The sequence below is a fragment of the Parasteatoda tepidariorum genome, chromosome 11, assembly GCF_982258835.1.
Source record: "Parasteatoda tepidariorum strain Cologne lab strain chromosome 11, Ptep-v5.0, whole genome shotgun sequence".
NCBI classification, from domain to species: Eukaryota; Metazoa; Arthropoda; class Arachnida; order Araneae; family Theridiidae; genus Parasteatoda; species Parasteatoda tepidariorum.
Window position 1 is genome coordinate 56520901 of NC_141765.1, and position 23862 is coordinate 56544762.

At 28.6% G+C, this 23862-nt stretch overlaps 1 protein-coding gene across 1 annotated transcript in view; it reads left to right on the top strand.

The window, feature by feature from the left end:
• The first annotated feature begins 15419 nt into the window (after window positions 1-15419).
• kermit (PDZ domain-containing protein GIPC-like protein kermit) overlaps window positions 15420-23862 on the top strand; it is a 56176-nt gene continuing 47733 nt past the window's right edge. The window contains exon 1 of the mRNA XM_016060443.4: window positions 15420-16502. Coding sequence (XP_015915929.1) covers window positions 16191-16502 — 312 coding nt within the window. The 5' untranslated portion in view covers window positions 15420-16190. The remainder of the gene's footprint in view (window positions 16503-23862) is intronic.

The window sequence follows — 23862 nt, forward strand, 5'->3', positions numbered from 1 at the left end:
TGATTATTTGAACTTGTTGTCAAATTTTTAGAACTTTGAAAAGTTTCATAAATAAGGGAATTTCAATCTAATCTTAATTTTTCATAATTTGGTTCACTAGTTTCAAATTAGTTTTTTTTATTATAAGGAAATAATTCAAGAGTAAAATTAGCATTTTTATGTTCTTTACTCAAAATTTTAACTCGTATCTTGTTTATTTAAATTAACATGAACTATTTTATTTAAAATGTCTGAAATTTTTAAAATCATCACATATATTTATGTAAGAGAAAGAAATATGTATGAAATGTTGACAAAAAATTCATTGTAAACAAATTAACTGCTTTAGAAAATAAGATTGAATGCTATAGTTTAGCAAATAATTTTAGTCTAGGTATATTCCCATGTTTCAAAGTTTTGTGCATTTTACTGTGAGAGTTTCACCCACAAGCTATAGCACTCTAATGACCGGAGATCGGTGTCAGATAGTTTGGTGTCAAACTTAAATTGTTTCTTTATTACAACCAGAATCCATTGTCAATCAAAATTCTGTTTTCGAAAAAAGATTTAGAGTTCTGAAATCTCTTTTCCTGACAACAATACAAGTTTTAATCATTTCTTGAACTATAATAGGAAATTGTTACATTTAAGAAAATTAATATTGATGTTACAATTTAAAAAATTAATAATAATCTATGGTAGTAAATAAATTTATTTACATATTAAAATAATGGATTAAAATATGTATATGTACTTGTATTCGGATATAGTCATTGAGTGAAAAAAACAGGCAATTATGGATTTCAAAGTTAACAAATAAAGGCCGAAAATAGGATCAATAGTCATTAAATTGAGGGGTATATGATCATTAAGGAAAAGTGGTAGTACAATGCTATTGTGGGATTACAATAACCCAATAGGTTCAAATGGTCACAAAGTGTGAGGTTTCAAATTGGATAAATTGGTATCACCAAATTTGGAATAAGGGTTGAAAACTAAAATTAATCAAAATCAAAGATTAAAAGATAAATAAGACAATGATATGGTATATCCAAATATAAATATATCATTTAGCACAATTTAGAGATGTTTCCAAAGAGAAATGAAACAAATACCCATAACAATAATAGACACAATTTGTAACACAAGAAAGCCTAGAATTAGAAATGGGTGATAAGATAATTGAAAGTGAAGGGTCATGCATAAAAATAAAATATAAGAGAACAAGAAATTTGACAGTTGAACAAGATAAATATCGAAATAAATCTTGAATTTGAGACAATCTTTAATGCTAAAGGTATAAATGTAGATATTTAATTTTCGGAAATTGATTATGGTTTGTAGATTTTATTTAAAATTAATGGCTAAGAAAAAGGATGTACAAAAAAAAAAAAATCTCCTATACGGACATAAGTCCGCAATTATCTGCCACTTTTAAATATGTTTATGCATTTGGTGTAGTGTGGTCTTCCAAGTTCAGTATCAAATCTTAAGATGTTATATTAATCAAATAACATCCTTTAGAACACATTTAATTGATGTGTCAAAAAATCTTATGTTACATTTGAAATTAATTAGTACATATTAAAAAAATGGAATTTATTGGTTAAAAATTATAAGAATATTAAACATAGCTAGTTTATCAAATTTTGTCAAAAAATTTATGCTTGAAACAAATCATAACAAAAATCTCAAGTTCTATGTATACTGAAAATTGTTTTCTGTTATGAAATGAAAATGAATGCCATAAGACTTTTGACTTTAAAAAAGGGTGTCTTACTCTATATTGATAAAAAAAATTCATTACAATTATATTAGGTTGTCAAGGAAGAAACTTGTAGATTGCATATGTCAACTTTAGCTGTTTATTTTTTGACACTGGCTTAAAATTTACTACATTTTCTTTTGTAGAAAAGTTAAATCTCTCTTGCTTAAAGAAATCATCATAAGCAACCATATCATACCATACCCAATTTTTTCATTTTTTTTAAAGAAAAAACTTGAATTTCTGACAATCTGTAATGTCTGCTGTATTTAAGAAATATAGTTCCAATAGTTAAGTCAGAAAACTGATCAAAAGTTTAAGCCACTGTTATTGATTTGTTTAATTTTTTTTTTTTTTTTTTTTGTATCTCTAGAATTATTAACGCTTTTCAAATTATCTTTGCATTCAAAGATAGCTTTTGAGCAAAAAATATACTTTCATAATAATTTATTAATTTTAAATAAAAAGTGGCAGTGATTGAATTTTTATGTCATCTCAAACTATGAAATTTGATATACCAAAATCAAAAATTTAAAAAAAAATTTATTTTATATTTCAGAAATAAAATTTAAAATTTTTATATCTCATAAAGTAATTAACTGAAAATTTTCAATTAATAATTTAAAATGACATTATTAAAGAAAATTAAAAACATTATTATGAAATTAAAGTTTAAAATTGTTTCATCATTATATATAAAATAATAATGTTTGCATATGAATAATTGGCTGAGTACTATCAAAAATGGATAACATTTTAATTTGCACCATTATTCTTGGCGATATTGAAAAATGTGCATTAAGTTAAAATAAAAGTTCTTTCTAAACTATAGGGACTATATCTTCTATATTTCTACCTATCTCCGATATTGTGGGGCAAAGATCCAAATCATGTAATAAGGATACATTTATTAATTTGTGAAATATGGTGCAAATAGTTTAGTCAGGAGAGCGGTCGAAAGTTAATTACTTATTGGGTATTTATTTCCCCACATATCCAGGTCCCGCAATGGATTGATCGTTAAGTCACGGTTCCCAGCAGATCACTGGCAGCGGTTAATGTGCGGGTGGGTGACCACTTAGATTAGTTTGCGTAGGGATCGAGGGTGTGCGGTATTGGTCCTCGTTAAACTGTTCTACCGTAAAGTGCTCGACTTCGCATGCAGGTCGTCGGGCTACCGAAGCGGGGTTGCCATCCCCTCTGCAGAGGATCAAAATTGTGATGGCATGTCTTCGGATCATCCTCAGGGATGTTTCCCAGACCGTCGCCAATAGCCCATTGTGCAGCTCTAGTGCGACGTAAAATGAACTATAACAACCACATATCAGGAACTTTTTGATCGAATCCAAAAATTTATACACAAAATTATTTTTTATTATTTTATTTGATAATATTTAAAAAAACTTTGAATTGTAACGTATGAAAATTTTTACATCAGTTTAAAGAATGTTAATGACGTATTTAAAATTTCGTAACTCAAAAATCATTCGACTAATTTAGCTCAAATATTGTATTTTGCTATTTAAAATTAAATTCTTTAAGATAGCGTAAACAATTGTAACGGCATTGTCTACAATGCAGTGACCGCATCGCTGATCAGAAAGATAAACATCACTTATCTGTTGTTTTTTAGCGTCAATCTAAAAACTGAGCCTTTTTTATGTGCTTATTATTTCAACGGGATGAAAAGCATCAAAATTTACTAATGAAACTTGGAGGTGTTTCAAACAGTCGCCTTTCAACTTCTCTCTGTTTCCTTACAGCAATCGAACAGTTTTCAGTCCCTATCTCTCTTCAATAGTGTACTGTTTTTTTTTCTCTCTCGCTTAATTTGAGACCGTATCATATATGCTTCTTTTAACTGATTTTTGATAGGTATTCTAGAAATATACATTAAAGTTGGTCAGTACGAAATACCTTGATCGCGAAAAATGTTTGAAATTAACAAGTAACTTATATCTAGTTTTCCATTATAAAGGAAAATGACTAAAGTTCATTTCAAAAATTAAAATACACTTTCAGAAATAATGGTCCAACGTTAACTTTAAATACGATGCAAATTTGCTGTTACATTACAAAGATACTAAACAGAACCATATTCCCTTTAAAGTTGAATAATAGTAACAGGTAATGAAGTTTAAAAAAAAAAAAAATGTACTGTAAAATGGTCAACTAAGCACCATATTAAGGTTTCACCAAATTTAAACGATATTAAGGTTTACTACGCTCCGAAATTTCTAATAGTCGGCTTGCAATGCGGAACTGTATGATATTCTGTAGATCTCAATGAACTTTTACCACACTTCCGAATCTACCATATATTTTTATGGAAAAAAAAGTGAAAATGTTTTCGACATTTCTCGGTAGCTTTATGAGATATTTTTACATATCAGTTGTAGGACTTCATTCTTTATGCCCTTGATCGGAAATAATAAACTTTTTCCACGCGATCACATTTTTTCGAGCGAACAATACATTCCAGTATTATCGAGATTATTAACTGATTTGGAAATGGGGGGATCTTATTAAAAGCTATTAAGTTTCAAACACAAACTCTTAATTGATTGTGACAAAAAAATTTATAATACTCCTTATAATATAGTCAAATTAGAGTCCGAAGTCGACATTTAAATTCAATATAACAAGATGTAATTTATTGAAACTTGTTTTGTCTCAGATGAAAATTTAAAATAAATAAATGCAACCAGAGATTCCTATGAACGATTCCCAATGAGTCTCGGCTTATTATTTTGAATAACTGGGTATGGCTATTTTTTCTTTAGCTTAATTCGACTGTATTATCTTCAATTATGCTTATATATGCTATTAAATATTAACAATAGAACGAGTATTAAAAACATTTATTTTCAATAGCTTATGAAATACTTTTTTATTCAATCAGATAAAAATAATCATTATTTAATTTTCGATATTCTATTTTCATTCCCAAGGAAATTGATTTGTTAAATGAAGCATTTAATTAAAGTTAATATAGCTAGAACAATTGTATCTACGCTTTTATTTATAAATAAGATTGAGAGCATGTGCTTTATAAAAAATAATTTCGAATTAACTGATTTCAGCTTTTAATTCAGAAAACTATTAAAGTCTTCTGGCTTCATAAATTGTTCGAAGAAAATTCTACACATATTTCTAAAGAGTAAACTTAGATATTTTGTAGAATTTTCTGAGTGAAAAATATGCTGTCTTTCAGTTAAGAAATTAAAATTATTTTAAATATGAATAGATTTATTGTCGGGGGGATAAATGTGTAGTTTGAAGTTTTATTCCATATAGTGCGAATGAGTATAGGACCATAAAATACATAAATGGGTCAGTGGTTATAGCACCCAGGTTCGAATCCTAGCAATGGCAAATGCGATTCATATATTTGAGGCAGCAGGCCATCCATATTGATTATGCCTTTATAGTCCAATATTCGTCGGGCTAGCAATGGAAGATTTTCGCTTTTACTATATAATGCAATTGCGGGCCAGTTTCATTTTTAAAAAAATAATAATAAAATAAAAATCTGGTACAATGGCTGTTTGTTCCGATATTTGACTCATTCTTTTAAAACAGTCTAATGTTTTCAATACAGCATATTTTCTTATGCATCCTTTTTAAGTTAAATGCACCAACAGCCAAAAGCTGACAGAAGTTATAAAAATACACTAACTATCGCACTCTTCTGTAAATTGAGGAATCATAAAAAGAGCATACATCTTAACTTATTTTTTTTGTGGGTTCTATCCTTAACATATGAGTTCCGTTTATATATACCACGCATGTCTATATTGGGTTGAGTAAAAATTCATTACATATTTTTTCACATTTTTTAAAATCACATATTTATATAAAGGTTAATCAATGATATATATTCCTTTTTATTCTATGACCTCTTGCCATTGTTCGGTGAGCTTCGTAATTCTTCGTACATAAAAAAAGCCTAACTTTATTCGCGAAAACTGGATAAAGCATCAGCTGAATTTAACGTTATTCCTCGCAAGAAGTTTTGAGGAGAGCGAAACAATGGGAAGTCTGTCGACGCAAGGTCAGAGGAGTATGGTGGTAGCGGCAACACATCCCATCCAAGCTCCAATAATTTTTGACCGGCCCCAAAGATGTATGTGATCTCGCGTTGTCATGATATAACACTTTTCCTTTACGATTGACGAACTCAGGACAGATAATTAAACTACTATTAACTACTATTTAAACTACTATTAACTACAGTTAATTAAACTACTATTTTGTATTTTTACAGTTGAAATAAAAATAATTAATTGCATTTCTTTTCACAAGCTTTGATATAAAGTGTGAAGTATATAAATATTCATATTTTGTCTAATGCTTTGTCTATTCCCAAATTTGAGTTTTTGTTAGCATTATATAGCAATAATAATAAAAAATTATAAATTTGAGCAAAGTTATGTGATTTTGAAAAAAAAAGTAGAATTTTGGTCTTTTTTTTTGGCGTTTTCTCCATTTTACTTATTTATTTATTTTGTTTCGTTGTATTTATATCATGTTTTAGTATATGATACACACATAAATCCAAATTAAAAAAATTTCAATGTTGTCTCTGAAGATATTTGTGTACCTTAATAACTGTTTCATTCAAATAACTACAATTAATAGATATTTAATGAAAGGATACTAATCCCCATGTTGCGTGTCGAATGATCATCAAAATAAAGCTATTATGATTCATGATTTTCAGCGACGAATTATAAATCGATTTATGTTGTTCATGAAAGAATTTTGAGTTATGTCAAATCTAAATATATTAGAATAAATCATACATTTTTGATAAAATAACTTTGAGGGATAATTGTTTTTTCTAATCTATTTTCAAAATTTCCCCTAAAGAATAAAACATTATGATGAGATCCTCCAAGATTGCAGTATCGAAAAACAAGATATATATTCTTATGGACTTTTCTAAAAACAAAATGTAAAAACTTAATACTTTTCAAAAATGCAATTATAACCAGACTTAAACTGTTAAAAAAAGTAAATTGTTTCTTGTTTTAGTTTTAACCCAAGGAGTAAATTTTGACCCAAGGAATGAATTTTATAATCTAGTTTTCACTTTAGTCTCACTACTAAAAACATTAAAAGGGCTAATCATTTCATTAAAACTTGAGATATTAAGAGTTATTGAGATATTATACATGATATAATAAGAGTTATTGAGAGTTTGTGTTTGAATTGCTTCTAAGAGTTCGTTTAAAATATGTTTGTTGTAAGGACCTTTAGAACTTTTTTGATTAACTCACACAAGGAATGAGTGCTTCATTATTAAAACGTTGGAAAATACTTTTCCGATGCCATGTTATTCATTAATAATTAAAATTATTTATACAGTGTTGGTTCACAAGGTTAGAATTTAAGTTTATTGCAATGACTATGTTTAAGAGTTGATTGAAACTGTAATCTAGGTTCCCGATGTATGTGCCACAGCCTCCAGAGCACGGAATTTCTGGAGGCAGCAACTTTCAGAAGAAATTATTATAAATAATAAGTATTTTGAAATTAATATATTTCTTATTTGGAAATATCTTTTACATTTTTAACAGCTATGAATGTTGCAGTTCAAAGAATATAAAAATATTAATTGCAATTCAATAGTGCCATGTAATTTTCATCTAAAATTGCTTGCTGTTCTATATACAAAAGCTCTAAAAATCTGAGGCAATTTTTCTCTTGCTTTTTAAAATACAAACTATCATTTGTGAATTTTTTATCAAATTGTTTCCTTTATATTCATCGTTGTGGTACGATAGTTTACAATTTGTATACTAATTTGTTTAAGCGTTTTCTTACCTTCCTCAGTGTTTGACGCTGAGGAACCTTCCTCTGTAGTACTTGTGAGGAAGGTTCTTGTTTATAGAATCGAAACTATAGTATGCCCATATCTGTACTTTCATTTGAGCTTTATTTGCGTTTCTTTCTTTTTTTCTTTGCTTTATTTAGTTTAAATTTCAAGGTAATATATTGAACGTATTTTATGCGAACACTTTCAAACATGAAATACTTTCAGGAAAATTGCCAAATTAAGTTTGATATGAATACTTTGAATAATTATTTTAATTATTTAGAGCAGGATGAAAATTTCATTTTCATATAATTAAAAGTGTTAAGCAACTCAAAAAAAGCTTTTATTCAAGGAAAATCGAAAAGCATCTGTTTTGCAAAGTGGGCAATGATCCAAAAAAGGTTGGGAACCTACGCTTTTTTGGATCATTGCCCACTAAATTTGCTGTCACTGAACCTAATTTGCATTACATGGAGAGGATCCCCCACCACGAAAAACCCTCTATGGTTAGACTGACGGCATGAGGACTCGAACCCAGTATCCGTCCACTACTGAGGATATTTTACGTCAGCACTGAGGTCGGTGCAAGCCGGGTGCAGAATTCGTATCGACCAGCCATTGCTGGGATTTGAACCGGTAAATATCTCTGATAATTGTCTGCCGACATGTGCAACTAGTTGCTGACGACTTTGTGACCAAAGCATCTTGACGGGCGTGCCACGCCTTTAAGTGGTTAATCAGTATTGCGCTCTACTACTACCAATAAATTATATTTTTTTTATTGAATGGCTTGCTCTCTAATTGTTTAAAAAAACGAATAAGTATAAACTCGTTACATTTTTCAATAATTAACGAGATTCAATCTGTTTTCTTTCATATAATCTCAAAACTATGCACTCACATTCTTTTCAAGCACAAAGCTAATTAAAAGACAAAACAAACTATGCGGAAGAAATGTTATTCTCTGAGTCGTTCTTTCTACTTGAGAGAACTAAGAAGACTATTTTATTCTTTTTGAAGGTTAGTCAAGAGAAACTGATGGATCGAAATTACATGAGACAAATAGAAATAAAGCATTTCTTTTTTAAATAATTAATGCTAACAGTGTCAATGTATTTTAATGTATCTATTTTAAATTAGAATTTAGAATTTTTTATTCACTGATGTAAATTTAACTCAAAGGAAATTTGTACAATAATAAATAGTTTTTTAATGAGTGGTTTTCTTTTATGTTTAACGGTTGTTTCCATCGTTTAAATTAGCTTATAGAAAAATAGAAGGCAATTTTTCTGAAGTTTTTAAATTTAAATGCAACGTTAAAAATAATTACATTCTTCAAAATGTTGTAGTGCTCTTTTGTGTTGAATACGAAATTATGTCGACACCTCTCAAAAATGAAAATCTCTAAAACTCGTTATGCAAGCATGCTACTTTAAGTAAACTGATTTGCAAATTATCTAAGTTTTACAGGGAAGCGTTTTAAAACAATAAAAATTTAAATGATATACATACATACATCATCATTATCATCATATACATCATCATTATCATCATATTTGGCACGACAGCTCAAGGTGGGCTAAGGCCTTTAGTTAAAGATTCCTCCAGGACAACCAAGTTTTTAACCTGGACTGCCTGTCTTTTATCTCAATTACTTTAAAATCTGATTTCACAGAATCGAGCTATCATTATTTTGGCCTTCCTGTTTTTCGATTAGTGAAGATCTAAGAATTGATGTAAAAATTTTCTTTACTGGACCTTTTCTTATTTACTCTGGTAATGTGAACAGACCAGTTCATTCTTTTAATCTTAAACGAATAAACTGGTCTCATAGTCTGGAATTATAGTCTTGATGATATCGGGCTTTTTAAAAATTCTATCGATTTCTGCGTTAAAATTTCTTCCCCAAAGATCATTATCTTTCATACCACCAAAAATGCTTCTCAGAACCTTCTTTTCAGAAACTGCTGTTTTGTGTTTTCGAGTTTTATTTAGACTCCAGGTTAGCGACTATACACATTGAACTTTATTTTGTTGGAGAATAAGATTGATTTTTTTCACTTCTTTGTCAAACACTAGATATAAATAGATCAGATAAATAAATACTTTATTTTTGAAACAACGTTGAACAATCGACCTATTTAGGGTTCGTGGCTAACAATGTTCAGATCCGTAGCCTTGTAATTTTGAACCCAACGTAGAAGACAAAGAAACTCTTGGGAGTAATGATATCATTGGAGCAAATTTGCCTTCACTTTTTGGTACTTTTTGATTAAACTAATTTGCATTTGTTTCATAGTGAGCGGAATCATAAAAACTTCCTACTCTTAAACCAATGGTTAGGGAATTCTAACCCACGAATCATCTACAACTGTTGCCTTTTTTAAGTCAGTTCTGTGTCCAGTGTGAGCCAGGAACTACATATTTGAATCCAACGTCTATTGCTGCTATTCGGCAGAACCATCTCGGCCGATATATAAATACTGAGGTAAGACTTTGAGTTCGATGAATCTTATATACTTAAAGAAGTTGGCTAATGCCGCAAATTCAATAACTTCTTAAGATGCCTAAGCAGCTTACTTGCGAAACTTCTAGAAACTGATGATAATGCTTGATTCGTTTATTTAAATTGAGGTAAATTGAAAAATATTTCTATCCAGTACATGTATGGTAGTTGCAATCTTATGCGTAGTTCACAGTACACAGTTTAAAATTTCTAGGAAAATTGGTTAAATAACAATTTATTTAATTTTTATTTTATCATATTCAACTAAAATAGTCAAATAATCATTAAAAAGAGGATATTCAAGCTGTTAACTATATGAAAAATCGTTTATTGACTGTTTTCATCTAATAAGGTCCACCTAATGAAGCTACTCATAGTTCTAGCAGCTGGGTACATATTATAGCAAAGAGGGCTAATCTTTCAATCTCATGACCGGCTGAACGGGGTTCGAATCCCAGCGTTGACACCACAACATATCTTCAACACATGCATGAGCTTCCAGTATCCTGCATTTCCCAATTGGTGACCATGGACTTTTAAAATACGAAATTTTCATCCATGCACAGATGGCAGCACCACAGAGCTGCCTAACACAACAAACTCTAGTATTTCCCATCTCTCACGATAGATGAAACTACCAGAAAAACTACTTAAGAACATATTCTATTGTTTATTTGACAAAACACAGCTCAACTACAACCTAACTCCAATGTCCAGATAAATTTTTTATATATTTTTAACCTTTGAAACCATGCTAGATGTAAATAATTACAAAATCGCACAGTTTTTACTGATAGTTTCCAGTGCCAGTTGTAAATGGTATCAAAACCGTAAAGGTAAAAGAATGTTCCTAAACGTAAACTTTAAGGTTAATAGGATGGGCTGACTGCTGGTCATTTTACCGTAATTTTAGAATAAGAATTCTAATAGTGCGTAACGAAAATTTATCATTTTTATGATTTTGATAATTTTTTGTTATCAGAATTATTTTTAATTGCAATTTTTAATTATTTCTAATTTCTTAATATGATGAATGTGGTTTTCTAAAAAATTTTAAAAACTTACAGACACTGTTTAGATTTTGCCTTAACAACAAAACTTTTTTACTGCATTTTTTTAGAAAAGTTTTCATGTCCGTTCGGAATATCACTATAACATTTTTAAATTTAATCTGAAAATCATTTACTTTTTTAAAATTTTACAAAATTAACTATTTCATACTTGAATGATTTTGTTCATCTTAGTATTTTAAAAGTACAAATCATGACCAATAATATTATTTCGTCATTTTGATAGTGGGTCCTAAAATCAGATTAGCTTATTATTTAAATAATGCCGTTCAAATTTCACTGAATGACATGGAAGGACTTACTTGTTGAATTACAATTGAAGCTCTGAAAAAGGAACCAATTCGGATGTGTACCTTTCTGAAATTTTAAAAACCAGGTGTCAAAATTACGTAATTTTAAAAAAAGGATGGAAAAAGTCGCCAACTATATTTCCATTAAGAATCATAAAAAAACTTTAATTTTTGTGACATCAGTATGAAATTTTCAAAGAATGTACCATATACGCAATTCATTTCTTTTAATTTTTTCTTAATTGCTTCGCTTTATGTAGTTTTATAATCGTCTTTGAGCAGCCGACCTAATTTTGAGTTTATGACTACCAATTTTCAACTCCTTGAAATCTTGAAGCCTTGAAATTTTGAACCCAATTCAGAAAACAAGGGAACTCCTAGATAAGTATTGAAAGAAATTTGCCTGAGTGAAGGACTTAATAATGGAGCTAACCAGCGTTTGCTTTCAACGGAGAAGAAAACCACGAAAATATCCCATAGATAGCCTCACGGCAAGGAGACTCTAGCTCATGATCCGCCTACCATTGAGGATATTTTACGTCAGTACTGCGGTAGGTGTGAACTGGGTGCTGAATTCTTATCGACCAGCCGTCGCTAGGATTCGAACCAGGGTCACCTCATTGGAAGGCGAGCTCTCTATCCTTTGAGCCACCATATTGCTTCTCATAAAATTATTTCATTGATATGAAATAATTTTATGAGATGATATGTGAAGATGATATGTGAGGAGCTTAAGAGATTCTATGAGACATTTTCGTGAATTTGAGAACATCAGCTTTTTAAAATGTAGCAATATCAGGAATTTGTCTACAACACACATTTACACATTGAAAAATATCTTATTTAATGACCCGGCAGAAAAAAATTAGTACTATAAATACAGCTGTCCATATAACTTAAAAGTTTAAACTTTTTTGGATTATCACTTGGTGCTTTTCTCTATGTTCTTCATATATTAAATGTATTCTTATACTTCAAACATAAAATTTTCAACGGTACCTTACTTTCTACATATTTGGAAGAAATATAAAATTCAGTATTTTACTTTCTAAGTATTTTTAAGACTCAAATGTTTTGTGCAATTCCTTTTTACGTAGCATGCTTACAAACTTTTTCCAGCTACACGGTTTGTTTGCAAACTTTATCTGCACTTACAGATAAATCGATTCATCGTTGAACGATAATATCGCTGACTTGATCCTTAATATGTTCTATATTTTCTGCAACTTTAACGATTTTTTAAATTGAACCATGTTTTTTTTTCAAGCTGAACATTCGCGTAATCAAGTTTAAAAGGTACAATAATATGGTTCAACTTAGCACATTTTTGAAATTGCACTGACCCATATTATGGTTCAAAACTCTCCGAAAATTTCTATCAGTGAAGGCTTTTTTTTAGTAACCCTTTTTTAATACGGAATTACTTGTTAAGAATAAATTCAAATAAAAATAAAAATAACATTCGATAAAAAAATAAATAAATGAAACTGTCTTTTTCTTATGGCGTCTCCAAACTGGAAGAAGTGATGAGTTATCGGCTGAGTGGTTTTCAGATGTGTTAAAACATCTTGTTTACATTACAACAAAGTATCAGTCAAATCTGTCACCTTGTTCCACCATATGTTATTATGTCACTAGATTGATTGGCAGAAAAAAACAACGTGTTTCTTTACTAATTTGCTGTTACTAAATTTACTCATTACTAATGTTTAATGCACTAATAATGTTTTTACACTTGATATTGGTGCAAAGTTAGGGGCAGCTAATTTATGGGTACGAGGGAAGTTATCGTGGAAAATATTTTTGAATTTTTTTTTTAATTATTATTTTGAAATATTTTGCAAATCTGAATTTCCATATGAACGGTAAAATTACCAGATGAGTGATTTAAGTACCTTACATTTTGTTTTTTTTCTTTCTGTTTTTTTAAACAAAATTATGTTTTTTTTTTACCATAAATATCTTTACCATACAGCACAGTAGTTTTACCGGAATTTTTTCTCGGTGAGGAGATGTGTGAGTTTATTTAAGCTCATTATCCGTTAATTAAAAATAAAAGGCAAAGGAAATATGAATATTAAAATATTTAATAACAATAATAGTTAATATTTTCCTATTATTAAAAGTTGTCGAAAGTTGCAATTAAAAAGCAAATAAAGAATTTACTTTTTTACCATTAAAACCTTCAAAACTTCATAATTTTGAGCGTTCAATAACAGAATAATTCCAGTTGCTCGCAGTAGCCCACAGTTTTCACGTTAACCTCTCTTTTAACTACCTGTTAGAAGATAATATAAATAAGCAAAAATCAACTGGAATGAAAATTAAATAAAAGAATACTCATGTAAAAAAGGATAACTAATATTATTGTTTATTTTGAACTGTAATTTTTTTAAAATTTCAGCTGGAAATACTGTATTTAATACTGTATTTAATACTGTATTTATGATGATGAAGATGCTGAGCACATTCTTCTTCATTGCAATCTGTATGCGAGTGCCCGAATTAAATTAAAGACTGATTTGAGGCGTCATTCTATTTGTCGACCTCCTGTTTTTTCAGAACTGATCAAAAGTATCGAAAGTTTTGCTTCCTTGCGGAATTTTGTTTTGAATGCAAATTTGTAAATTTTCTTGTTTTTGTTTTCTACTTACTTATGTAAACCTCATGCTATACTTTGTGGAGCATGAGAAATTTTCAATCATTTAAATAAAATAAAAATACTGTACTTATAAAAAATACAAATTAATTTTCTTCAATGAGCTATAAATTTTATTTCAAATTATGAGGCATTTATTTTTTATGAATATTTTTATGTGTATAAGTACTTATTTACATCTTTTGGTATTAGTGTACAAAATTCCACTTATACAAAAACTTTAATGCTGGTGTAAACACCTTGAGCAGTTTCACTGAAAGCAAGTTGAAATTTAATTTTTTTTTCATTATATTTTTATTTTAAACTAAATTGTGTTAAAAATAGCTGATTTCTTAAAAAAAAAAAAGTTTAGAAGTTCTCTACTTATTTTGCTTTGAGGGAACATATTATTTAAGTATCTGGAAACATATTATTTCACTTGATTATTTAAATATACTGACACAAATGTATGCTTTTTTTCTGTCATTTTTATCAAGTAGAATTGTTGTGTATCGAAAGATATATTATTATTAAACAAATGACGATATTTATTGCAATTTAAAATACTCATAAGTATTAAAAAGTCAAACGTTTGAAGTAAACTTTGACTTTTATTGAACAACAGTATAATATGAAGATTTTATAACTATAACAGTGAAAGTATTAAAATATATTTATCAGCAAAAAAAATCCCATTTTCTTGTGATAAGAAAAGCAAATTTTTGCTCTCGGGTACGTCTGACTTACTTTAATGTGAAAGCGTGAAGAGTTCGATGTTTTATATGAAATAAAGTATTTTAATTTCTTTCTTTTAATCTTTAGAGCACTATGACACACACACAAAAAGGATAACTAGTAACAACGTTAAGATACTAGATTTCTTTTCTTAAGAAATTGTGGTAGTTAGTAGGAAGTCTCAAAATTTTTATTGCTTATTGCTAATATGCTTTTCCTTTTAAGTTCTCGAAAAACGAGAATCGGATTTAAGCTCCTGTAAAAAATATTTATATCCATAATAAAATTTGATTTTCTTGCTATATGTTGATTAAAAACGATTTTTAATGTGGAAAAAGTTTATAAATGTAACTGCTGCCTAGACTAGACCACTGCAATAGAGCGTGTAATAGCTCTTGTCCCTGGAAAAGTCTATAAGGACTCACGCAAGTTGACCTGAACGAAATTTGTATTGTTGAGTACCGATTTCCAAATACATGTCATATCATTGTAGGAGTTACGAACACTATTTTATTTTTCCGAAAAAAAATAGCATGATAAACGCTTAAACAATTATTATTTTTTTCTTTTTTACACACCGCAACCAGACGAAAAGATAGATAACTTGCTGTGTCACCTGTGAAACCGAACAACCAATCAGAAGAGACTTCTCTTTCCTATTCCTAAACAGACACTATCAGGTGGTTGCTCTTCACGGACCGTTGAATGAGATGACCGCTTCCTTTGCGGATCAGCATCAGAACGAAAAAGTTTGGACACATCGAAACATATCGTTTGGCGCTTTTCTTTGCTTACATGTGCCTTCAACGGCGCGGCTGATGAAAACACGAGGTCTCGGAACATATTGGTTCCGCTCTTATTTCACGATTTGATTCGTTTTGCGTACGAGAATATCTACTATTTACCTCTACTTGCCTATCAGCTAGTTTTTTATTCGAATACCTGAGATGCGTGGAATACTTTCTCTGTGACTGTGAATAGTGAATAAATATTTTATTCAATATCTATTTATTAGATGTGTTGAAAATTTCCTCGAGGGATACGGATTTGATCGCTACTCAAAACTGATTGATGAAAAAATAGATTTCGATCGGAAGTAAAAGAAAACGATTGTTAAAGAACTTTCAAATTATCGTTTGAAATCATTTAGTTTGGTTGATTGGTTAAGTTATTGTGAAAATTATATTTTGTTCTACGTCATTACTGTAGCACTTACTTAGATAAATATATTTATTCAATTATTTATCTACTCTTTTAAAAATTGAATATTTAGAATTAAAATGTGAAAACGATATGCATCATTATTCTTATTAATTTACTAATAGCATGATTAATTCCATGATAAAGTTATACGTTTTCTAGTCTCACTTACAAAAAGTTTTCATCATGCCGCTATTTAGTGCAAGAAAAAAGAAAGAAGAGTTTAGAAGCAATAATCACACAAATGGCTCAGGATCTTCATCTCCGAACTCTCCAAGTACTCCGGAGCGATCTAATACACCTAATAATTATCATCAAAATGGACAACATAGTCCGGTGAGTCCTGAACAAGTACGTGAACTTCCAGTTCATAAACCAAAATTGGTTTTCCATTGTCAACAAGCGCAAGGAAGTCCAACAGGAATAATATCTGGATTCACTAATATTAAGGAGCTATACCAGAAAATATCAGAGTGTTACGATTTTCCTGTATCTGATGTAAGTAAAAAAAATTTTTTTTTTTTATAAAATCAAAAATTATACCTTAAATACAAAAAAAAAATAATGGAAGAGCGGTTCTATCACACATACTCACTAAAAGTTCGAAGGTGTAGAGAAGTTCGCAGATTACACTTAAATTTTTGCCGCGGTAATCTCAATATATCCTACGTAGCTATATGTCATATCTATATATTGTATAGCTATATATTATTTAGCTATATGTTAAGTTGTTATGCGAAGTGAGAGCAAAGAGCAACGTTGTTATGCGTTGTTGGAGCAAAGCTATTCAAGCTATGCATTATGTAATTTATATTATATAGTTTCATGTTTATAAATGCTTATTTTTTCCCTAATTATAGATGGTTGTAAATTTTAGTTATCTTATTAATTATTTTTAATTAATGATCATATTATTAGGCAGACATATTTTGTAGTGTATAATGAGTATATTAATTTTTATAAACTTAATGAACATAATCTCTCAGCTGTTCTATATTTTTTCCAGACGTACTTCGTCAATACTGATTTTTCAAGCATTTTATATCTATTGTTTGCATCTTTCTCTCATTTAGATGTCGTGCAAGTTTTAAGCTAATTGCGTAATGTTCCAGAATTTTTCTTTTTGTTCCTTGATTTTAATTTTAAATTAATAATTTATTGACAGAAGCTACAATTTATGATATAAGTGAATTTCAAAGAAACTTAATTGTATGTCAGATAAGTTAATATATATTTTTATACATTAATATATGTATATTTCTTATAAGTTAATTATATTATATTTCTTCGTGTATTTCTCTACATAACATCAAAGGCAAGGGAATAACGAATTTCATTATAAACGATTTCAATATAAACGAATATGGCAATTAATTTAGCAATTTGATAGGTTATCAATTGATCACGATGCACGGAGAAAAAAATTCTGGTAAAAGTACCGTGTAATGACATTTCTGATAAAAAATAAATTTAAAAAAAAACAAGCAAGCATAATTCTGGTTGTAAAATTCAAATTACGCGGTATTTAAACCATTCATTTGTTAATTTTTCTATTCATATGGTAACGGTTTACCGGAAATTCTGATTATCAAAATTATAGTTCTTATTACCACACATCTAGTACAAAATACAAAAATGAAAAATAAATTTAACTGAATAAATGATTTTATGCCATGCTCTTAGGTATCATGATAAAATTACCAAATTTAACCACATTTACCAACTTTTATCACGCGTTTTAAAACCATATTTTATTGTTAAATTTACCAAAATCATAACCGAAACTCTTCGGAAACAATAATAAGAGCTGCTCGGTGTTCCCATAGAGTCAGAAATGGAGGAAATTTTATCACATTCTGGTAGTTTTGACAATACTTTTTTTTTCTCAGTGGGTTTTTAATACACACTTTTGTTATGCCTCCTAATTTGAATGTCATCAAAGTGCTGAAGTAAAATAAAATGTTGGGACTAAATATTCAGTTATAACTTGAACGAACAGCCTATGAAAAATATAAGAATCAAGAATATAAATTTAATTTTCTTTCATTCATAGCAGATTCCTTGAACTTATTAATGAAAAATTAAAGTGTATGGAATGGATGTATGAAAATATAACTATTTGTACTTTTATTCTTAATTCCAAAACTGTTTTGAACTCTTTAAAAAAATTGTGAAATTGAAAATAAATTTTGCCAAAAATTTTCTTTTCATTTATTGGATAAATTCAATGAAAATATATGAAATAAATATAATGGCATGTAAAATAAATCTGTTATAAAATTGTTAACATTTCACAGTTGTAGATTTTTAATGGACGGACAACTGGTTATTAAATAGTTTTAGTTTCTATTGCTTATATTCAAATTTAGAACTTTGCAAAAATAAATAAGGAACTTCTATAAAAAATATATTAACAGACCATGAACAAAAATGTGTACTTTTGAATTTATTTTCACAAATATAAATTTTTATTAAATTTTAAGTCCGAATGACAAATAACTTTAAGCCTAGTCGATGTTGGCACCCTTTTGTTTTCGCTATATTTTCTTTTTAAAAGAAGTGTGCAATTTAAAGGTTCATTTATTTCTTTTCAAAGGAAATGAGTTTCAAATTGTTTTTTTCTGTTTTACTGTCATTATTGCTAACGATGTACCTAAATTTTTTGACCTGCATGTAATAATAAATCAAGTCATTTTCTTACTTTTTTGCTTGTCCAATAGCCCTACATTTCGTGAAGAAAACATTAAATCGGACGACACGGAAGTAGAATTGGGCAAGGAAAACCGGTGGGATCATCATTCTGGCAATATTAGTTTTTTTTTTTCAGTCAAAAACGGGACAAGTAAACTTGCAAGACAAGTTAAAATTTCCAAGTAAATTACAATCATTCAATAATTCAAGGAACTCCTTTGAAAAATTGATTGTAATAAAAAATTAAACTAAATTGAAATAACTGCATCTATTAATCTTTGAAGCTGATTCTATTACGGATATCCTTAATTACGAATCTTTATAATTGATGTTTTGCTTAGAAATGCACTAAACACGTATTAGAAAAGGAAAGAAAAGCTAGAAAAACAATAAGTAAAATAAATTTTTTTTTGAAATTTATTATATACAGGTTGCTTCGGAAAGACCAATTGGGTAATTGGAGATTGAAACTTAAAAGTGCTTCTAAAAATAGTCTTTTAATTCCTCCGATTCTTCAAACTTGTGTTGTTTATTACATTCGCCTTTCTGTTTTATGACTTGCAGATTTCAATAGCGTTATGTTTCTTTCTCGTTGAAACATTAAATTGCAATCCCCAAATTTATTACTTTTTTGTTTTTATTTTTATAAGGACTAAAAAAAATACATATTAAAGGGAATCTTTACGGAACACCCTATAAATTGCTTTTGTTAAATTTTTCTAACTGGCCAAAAAACTTGTTTTTAAATTAAATTAATTTATACGAAAAGAAAAGGTTTTAAAAATTTTTGCTTTTTCATGCAAATAAAAAGAAGAAAAACAAAACAGGCACAGAATATTCGATGTTAATAAAATTGCTGATGGGCTGCTTGACTCGATGAATATCTTCCTCATTCATTCTTTCTCATTTGTTTTACTTTCCATGATAGGTTTAGTTAACTGAATTTTATTAAATAACGTTCGCAATGCCGCTGCTTGTATAGTCAAATGACTACTTTGTGGTTCTGAAAGGGATAAAAAATAATATTTCAATAACCTGAATAAGTATTTTTGCTTTTCTTAATAAATCTAAAACTCAGTTTAAATCTCACCGATGAAGGAATTGAATATATTTTATAAGGGTACATATTTTTCTTTAAGGGAAACGCATGTCGTAGGAATTACTTTTTTATACTAACTGATTAAATAAATTACAAAAAAATAGAAATTTTTAAAGCAACTACCTCAAAAATTATGAATCTAAATATGATATTGTTAACTAAAATATTTTAATTCGTGGTTCAATTACCTTGATAACATAATTACAAATATTTTTTTTTATTATTGAACCATAAAAATTGTACTTTTAGAATATATTATTTGGAAACTTAGAAGCAATGCTATATAAAAAACTATGTACTCCGTATAAATCTTTAGTCTGCTCTGTTGTTTATAAAAGAAACCCTGCAAAATTGTTTTTTTTTTTAATTTTTAAATTAATTTCCAGAAATTTTTCTGCTAAAATTTCACTTTTATCCTCCTTTTCTCATAGAACTCTCATTTGTGATAAATAAAACTGTGAAACACAGAACCGTTAAGGTTAACACGAGGTTTAAGAAAATATACATAAATAATTTTATTTTCTTCAACGATAATAATAATTTTTTTCTTAGAAAATAAATCAGAGTTAAATATGCAGGATTTGTCGTGAAGGCCGTCTTCAGTATATATATTTTAACTTTTACGGGGCCCTTTTAATACCTCTTATTATGAAGACATAAGAAAAATTAAACATTTAGAGCCCTAGAATTTTTACTTATATTATTGAAATAAGCATCATTTTTTTTTCCTACTTTTATTCCTAAAAATAAATATTTTTACATTTTTTGTCTATCTTTCTTTTAAAAAAATTTACACTATCATTTTATGTAATTGAAATAAATAAATTACTGAAATAAATTTGATTTTTTTTCCTTAATTCATTTCAAAAAACAAAATAACTTAACATTTTGTCTATTTTCTTTTTTAAAAATTTACACAATCATTTTATTTTTATACTTTACACTCACAGTATTCATGGTTCTTGAGTAAGGAATTTCGCATTTAATAGTTCACCTTTAATAATAGTTTAAAGATATCTAAATAAATCTTATTTTTTAATTCTATTTTTTTTTTGTGTGTTAGGGGTCTTTAGAGATGTTGTGACTACTGCCTCCTACCTATTTCATTTATATGAGACTAGAAATTAGGCTTACAATTTTCAATGCTAAAATTAACTTCAAGCGGCTCTGCTGTCTGGAACGTCCGGAAAATTTTCTAAATAATCCTTTGAATTTTTATCGCCTTATTTCATATTTAATGCGAGATACATTCTTCAAACGCTTATACGCAATTACGAGGCTAAGGGTATAAAATTACAACAGATGAATCTATAAAATTATGACAGATGAATCTCTGAAATTACGACACATAATTAAATATTAAATTTTCCTTATAAGTATTGAAAAGTTTAATAGAAGACTGTACCGAGAAACTTCAGAAAAATGCGCCAAAGTTTATGATTAAAAACATGATGTATTAGAGTGCAAGTGTGTTTTAGAATTAAATTTATTTTTCTGTGAGGCCATTAAATAATATGATTTTTAATGAGATATTGAGTTTCTTATTACACTTTCACGCTATTGTTATATTTCAAGCTGATGTCTCTAAACTCACTAAAATATTACTTCAATGTTGAAAATTCTGGATCATATTCAAGTATAAAGTACTTTGGGTGCATCATTCGTAAAATCCAATTTCACCGTAAAATATTATATCGTAATTTTCGCATGAATATTTATTTAACTAGAGGAATTCAGTGATTTTGTGGTAATTATTAATGTAAAATTATGGTATATAAGATATTTTGTTCCGTAACATGTTCCGGTAAAAATGGATTTTACGGTAAAAAGTACCGGCACCCTGAGTGACGGTTTTTTATACACTGTGCTCTGATGTTTCTAAATTATATTTCTGTGTTGAGAGCAAACCTATCAAGGTTAGTAAACTTTTAAACAGTCCGTTGCCACTCCTATTTCGTAATAATGTAAGCCAAAATCGTGAATATTGATATCCAAGCTCACCTGCTTTCAAATTTTGACCCATACTTTCTCTTAATTTAAAAACAATAAAGAATCACTTTGCATACTTTCCTTGATCTCATTTCTCATAAACGTCCGATTCTAAGTCATTTGTAATGCGGTTAAAAACAATGCACCAAGCACGTGTTTATTTTTCATTTTCACTTATTGTATTCTTAATTCAGATACTTTAGTGAAAACACATTCTTAACAGGGTCATCTTAGTTGTGAGAATTGTGGATATGCCTCTAAACTTAAACATAACATCTACTTTTTGGGACACGCATTTTTGACCTCATTGGGCGTCCGGTTCAGATTCATAACTAGAAACTAAGCTTCTACTGCATCACACGCAAAATATAAACGCCCAACAACAGGAAATAGAGAAAAAAAAATCTTTTTTTCTTTTTACCCATGCAAATCACGAAAACTATCCTAAAGTACAATTATATATAAATTTTTTTCAGAAAAAGCGTTAATTAGTTTCCTCTCATCACGGTTGACTTAGCTTTAGAATGATCATTTGCAATGAGCTAGTTAATATTTGTGACCATTAAAATAAAAAAAAACGAACTAAATTAAAGGAAAATTTAAAAGCAATAATTTATAATAAAATAAAATGTGTGGCTAAACTCTAGAACGGATTTTTACATAAGGTAAAATAATTTACTAGTAATGTGTTAACTTCATTAGAATGGAAACCCAACGTACATTTTAAATCTTAACTTAGTTTCAAAATGACCTTTTGCTATGAGTTACGCTGAGAAACTTCCCGATCAAATTATAGTAAAAAGTACCGGCATTTAGCGCGCCGGTACTTTTTATCATCCGGAACATGTTACTGAATCCGGAACATGTTACTGAACAAAAAATCTGTTACGCCATAATTTTTACAGTAAAATCACTGAATCACTCTTATTAAATAAATATAACTGTAAAAATCAAGGTATAATATTTTACGGTAAAAATAGATTTTACGGTAAAATGGATTTTACAGATGATGCACCCAAAGTGCCGGTACTTTGTATCATAATTTGATCGGAATTTTTTACAGTGCAGTTTATAATTGTGATTATTAAAATAAGAAACCGAACCAAATCAAACCCACATGAGAAATCACATAAGCATTAAGAACTGCAGTTTAACTTAGCAACTCCAATGTCAATATTTTATGAAATATTACGTAATTGATTAAAATTGTGCTAACTTTTATCAGAGAGAGAGCCCAACGTCTTAATTATGATACTTCATTATATTTTAGAATGATCTTATCTAATAGGGGGTCTAATTAATCTGATTATTAAAATATAAAACAAATTAAATTAAAAATAATAAATAATTAAAATCTGATTTTGTAACAATAATTATTTCATTGTAATGAACGAGAAAACATTCATTCTAATAATTTTCTGTGAATTGAAAAACGTAGTTTTCACGATTTTAAAATAGGTTGTTCTTACATTGAAGCCACGGAAATGGTTTCAAATTTCAATAATTTTCACAGTGCTTGAGTAATTGCTGAATCCAATGTATCAGATTCATTACGTTAGAATGACATTTGACGTTTTATCAATATTCTTTCTACTTTTCCTTTTTTATTCTTCTATCTTAATACTTCTTTCAAATTTCGTACAATTTTTTCTTCATTTTAATATCCTTCTTTTCTTTACCAGTTTACTTCGTTAGTTTCGTTACCAATATTTTATATTCGTTAGCGGTTTGAATAATCGTCGACATTATTATCTCACACATAGTCAATGAAATACATTTCTTATGTTTTCTTATGATTTAATGATTAAATATAACATTTAATTTAATTAAAATAAAGCATATTACATTTCTGATTTTATTTCAGATTTTCTATGATTTTCAAAGAAGAGATAAGGAACGTTAAAAGTTATTTACAATGGTTTAAATTTTTCAACGCTTAATAAGCGTTTATATTACAATTATATAGCAATTGTTATTTAAAATGTTTTTGTCTTATTTAACTGCAAAATTGTTTAGGCTTTCAAATGCACCAGAATTGTAACTACAAGCTCTGCTTTTTTAAAATTTTATTTACTCCCA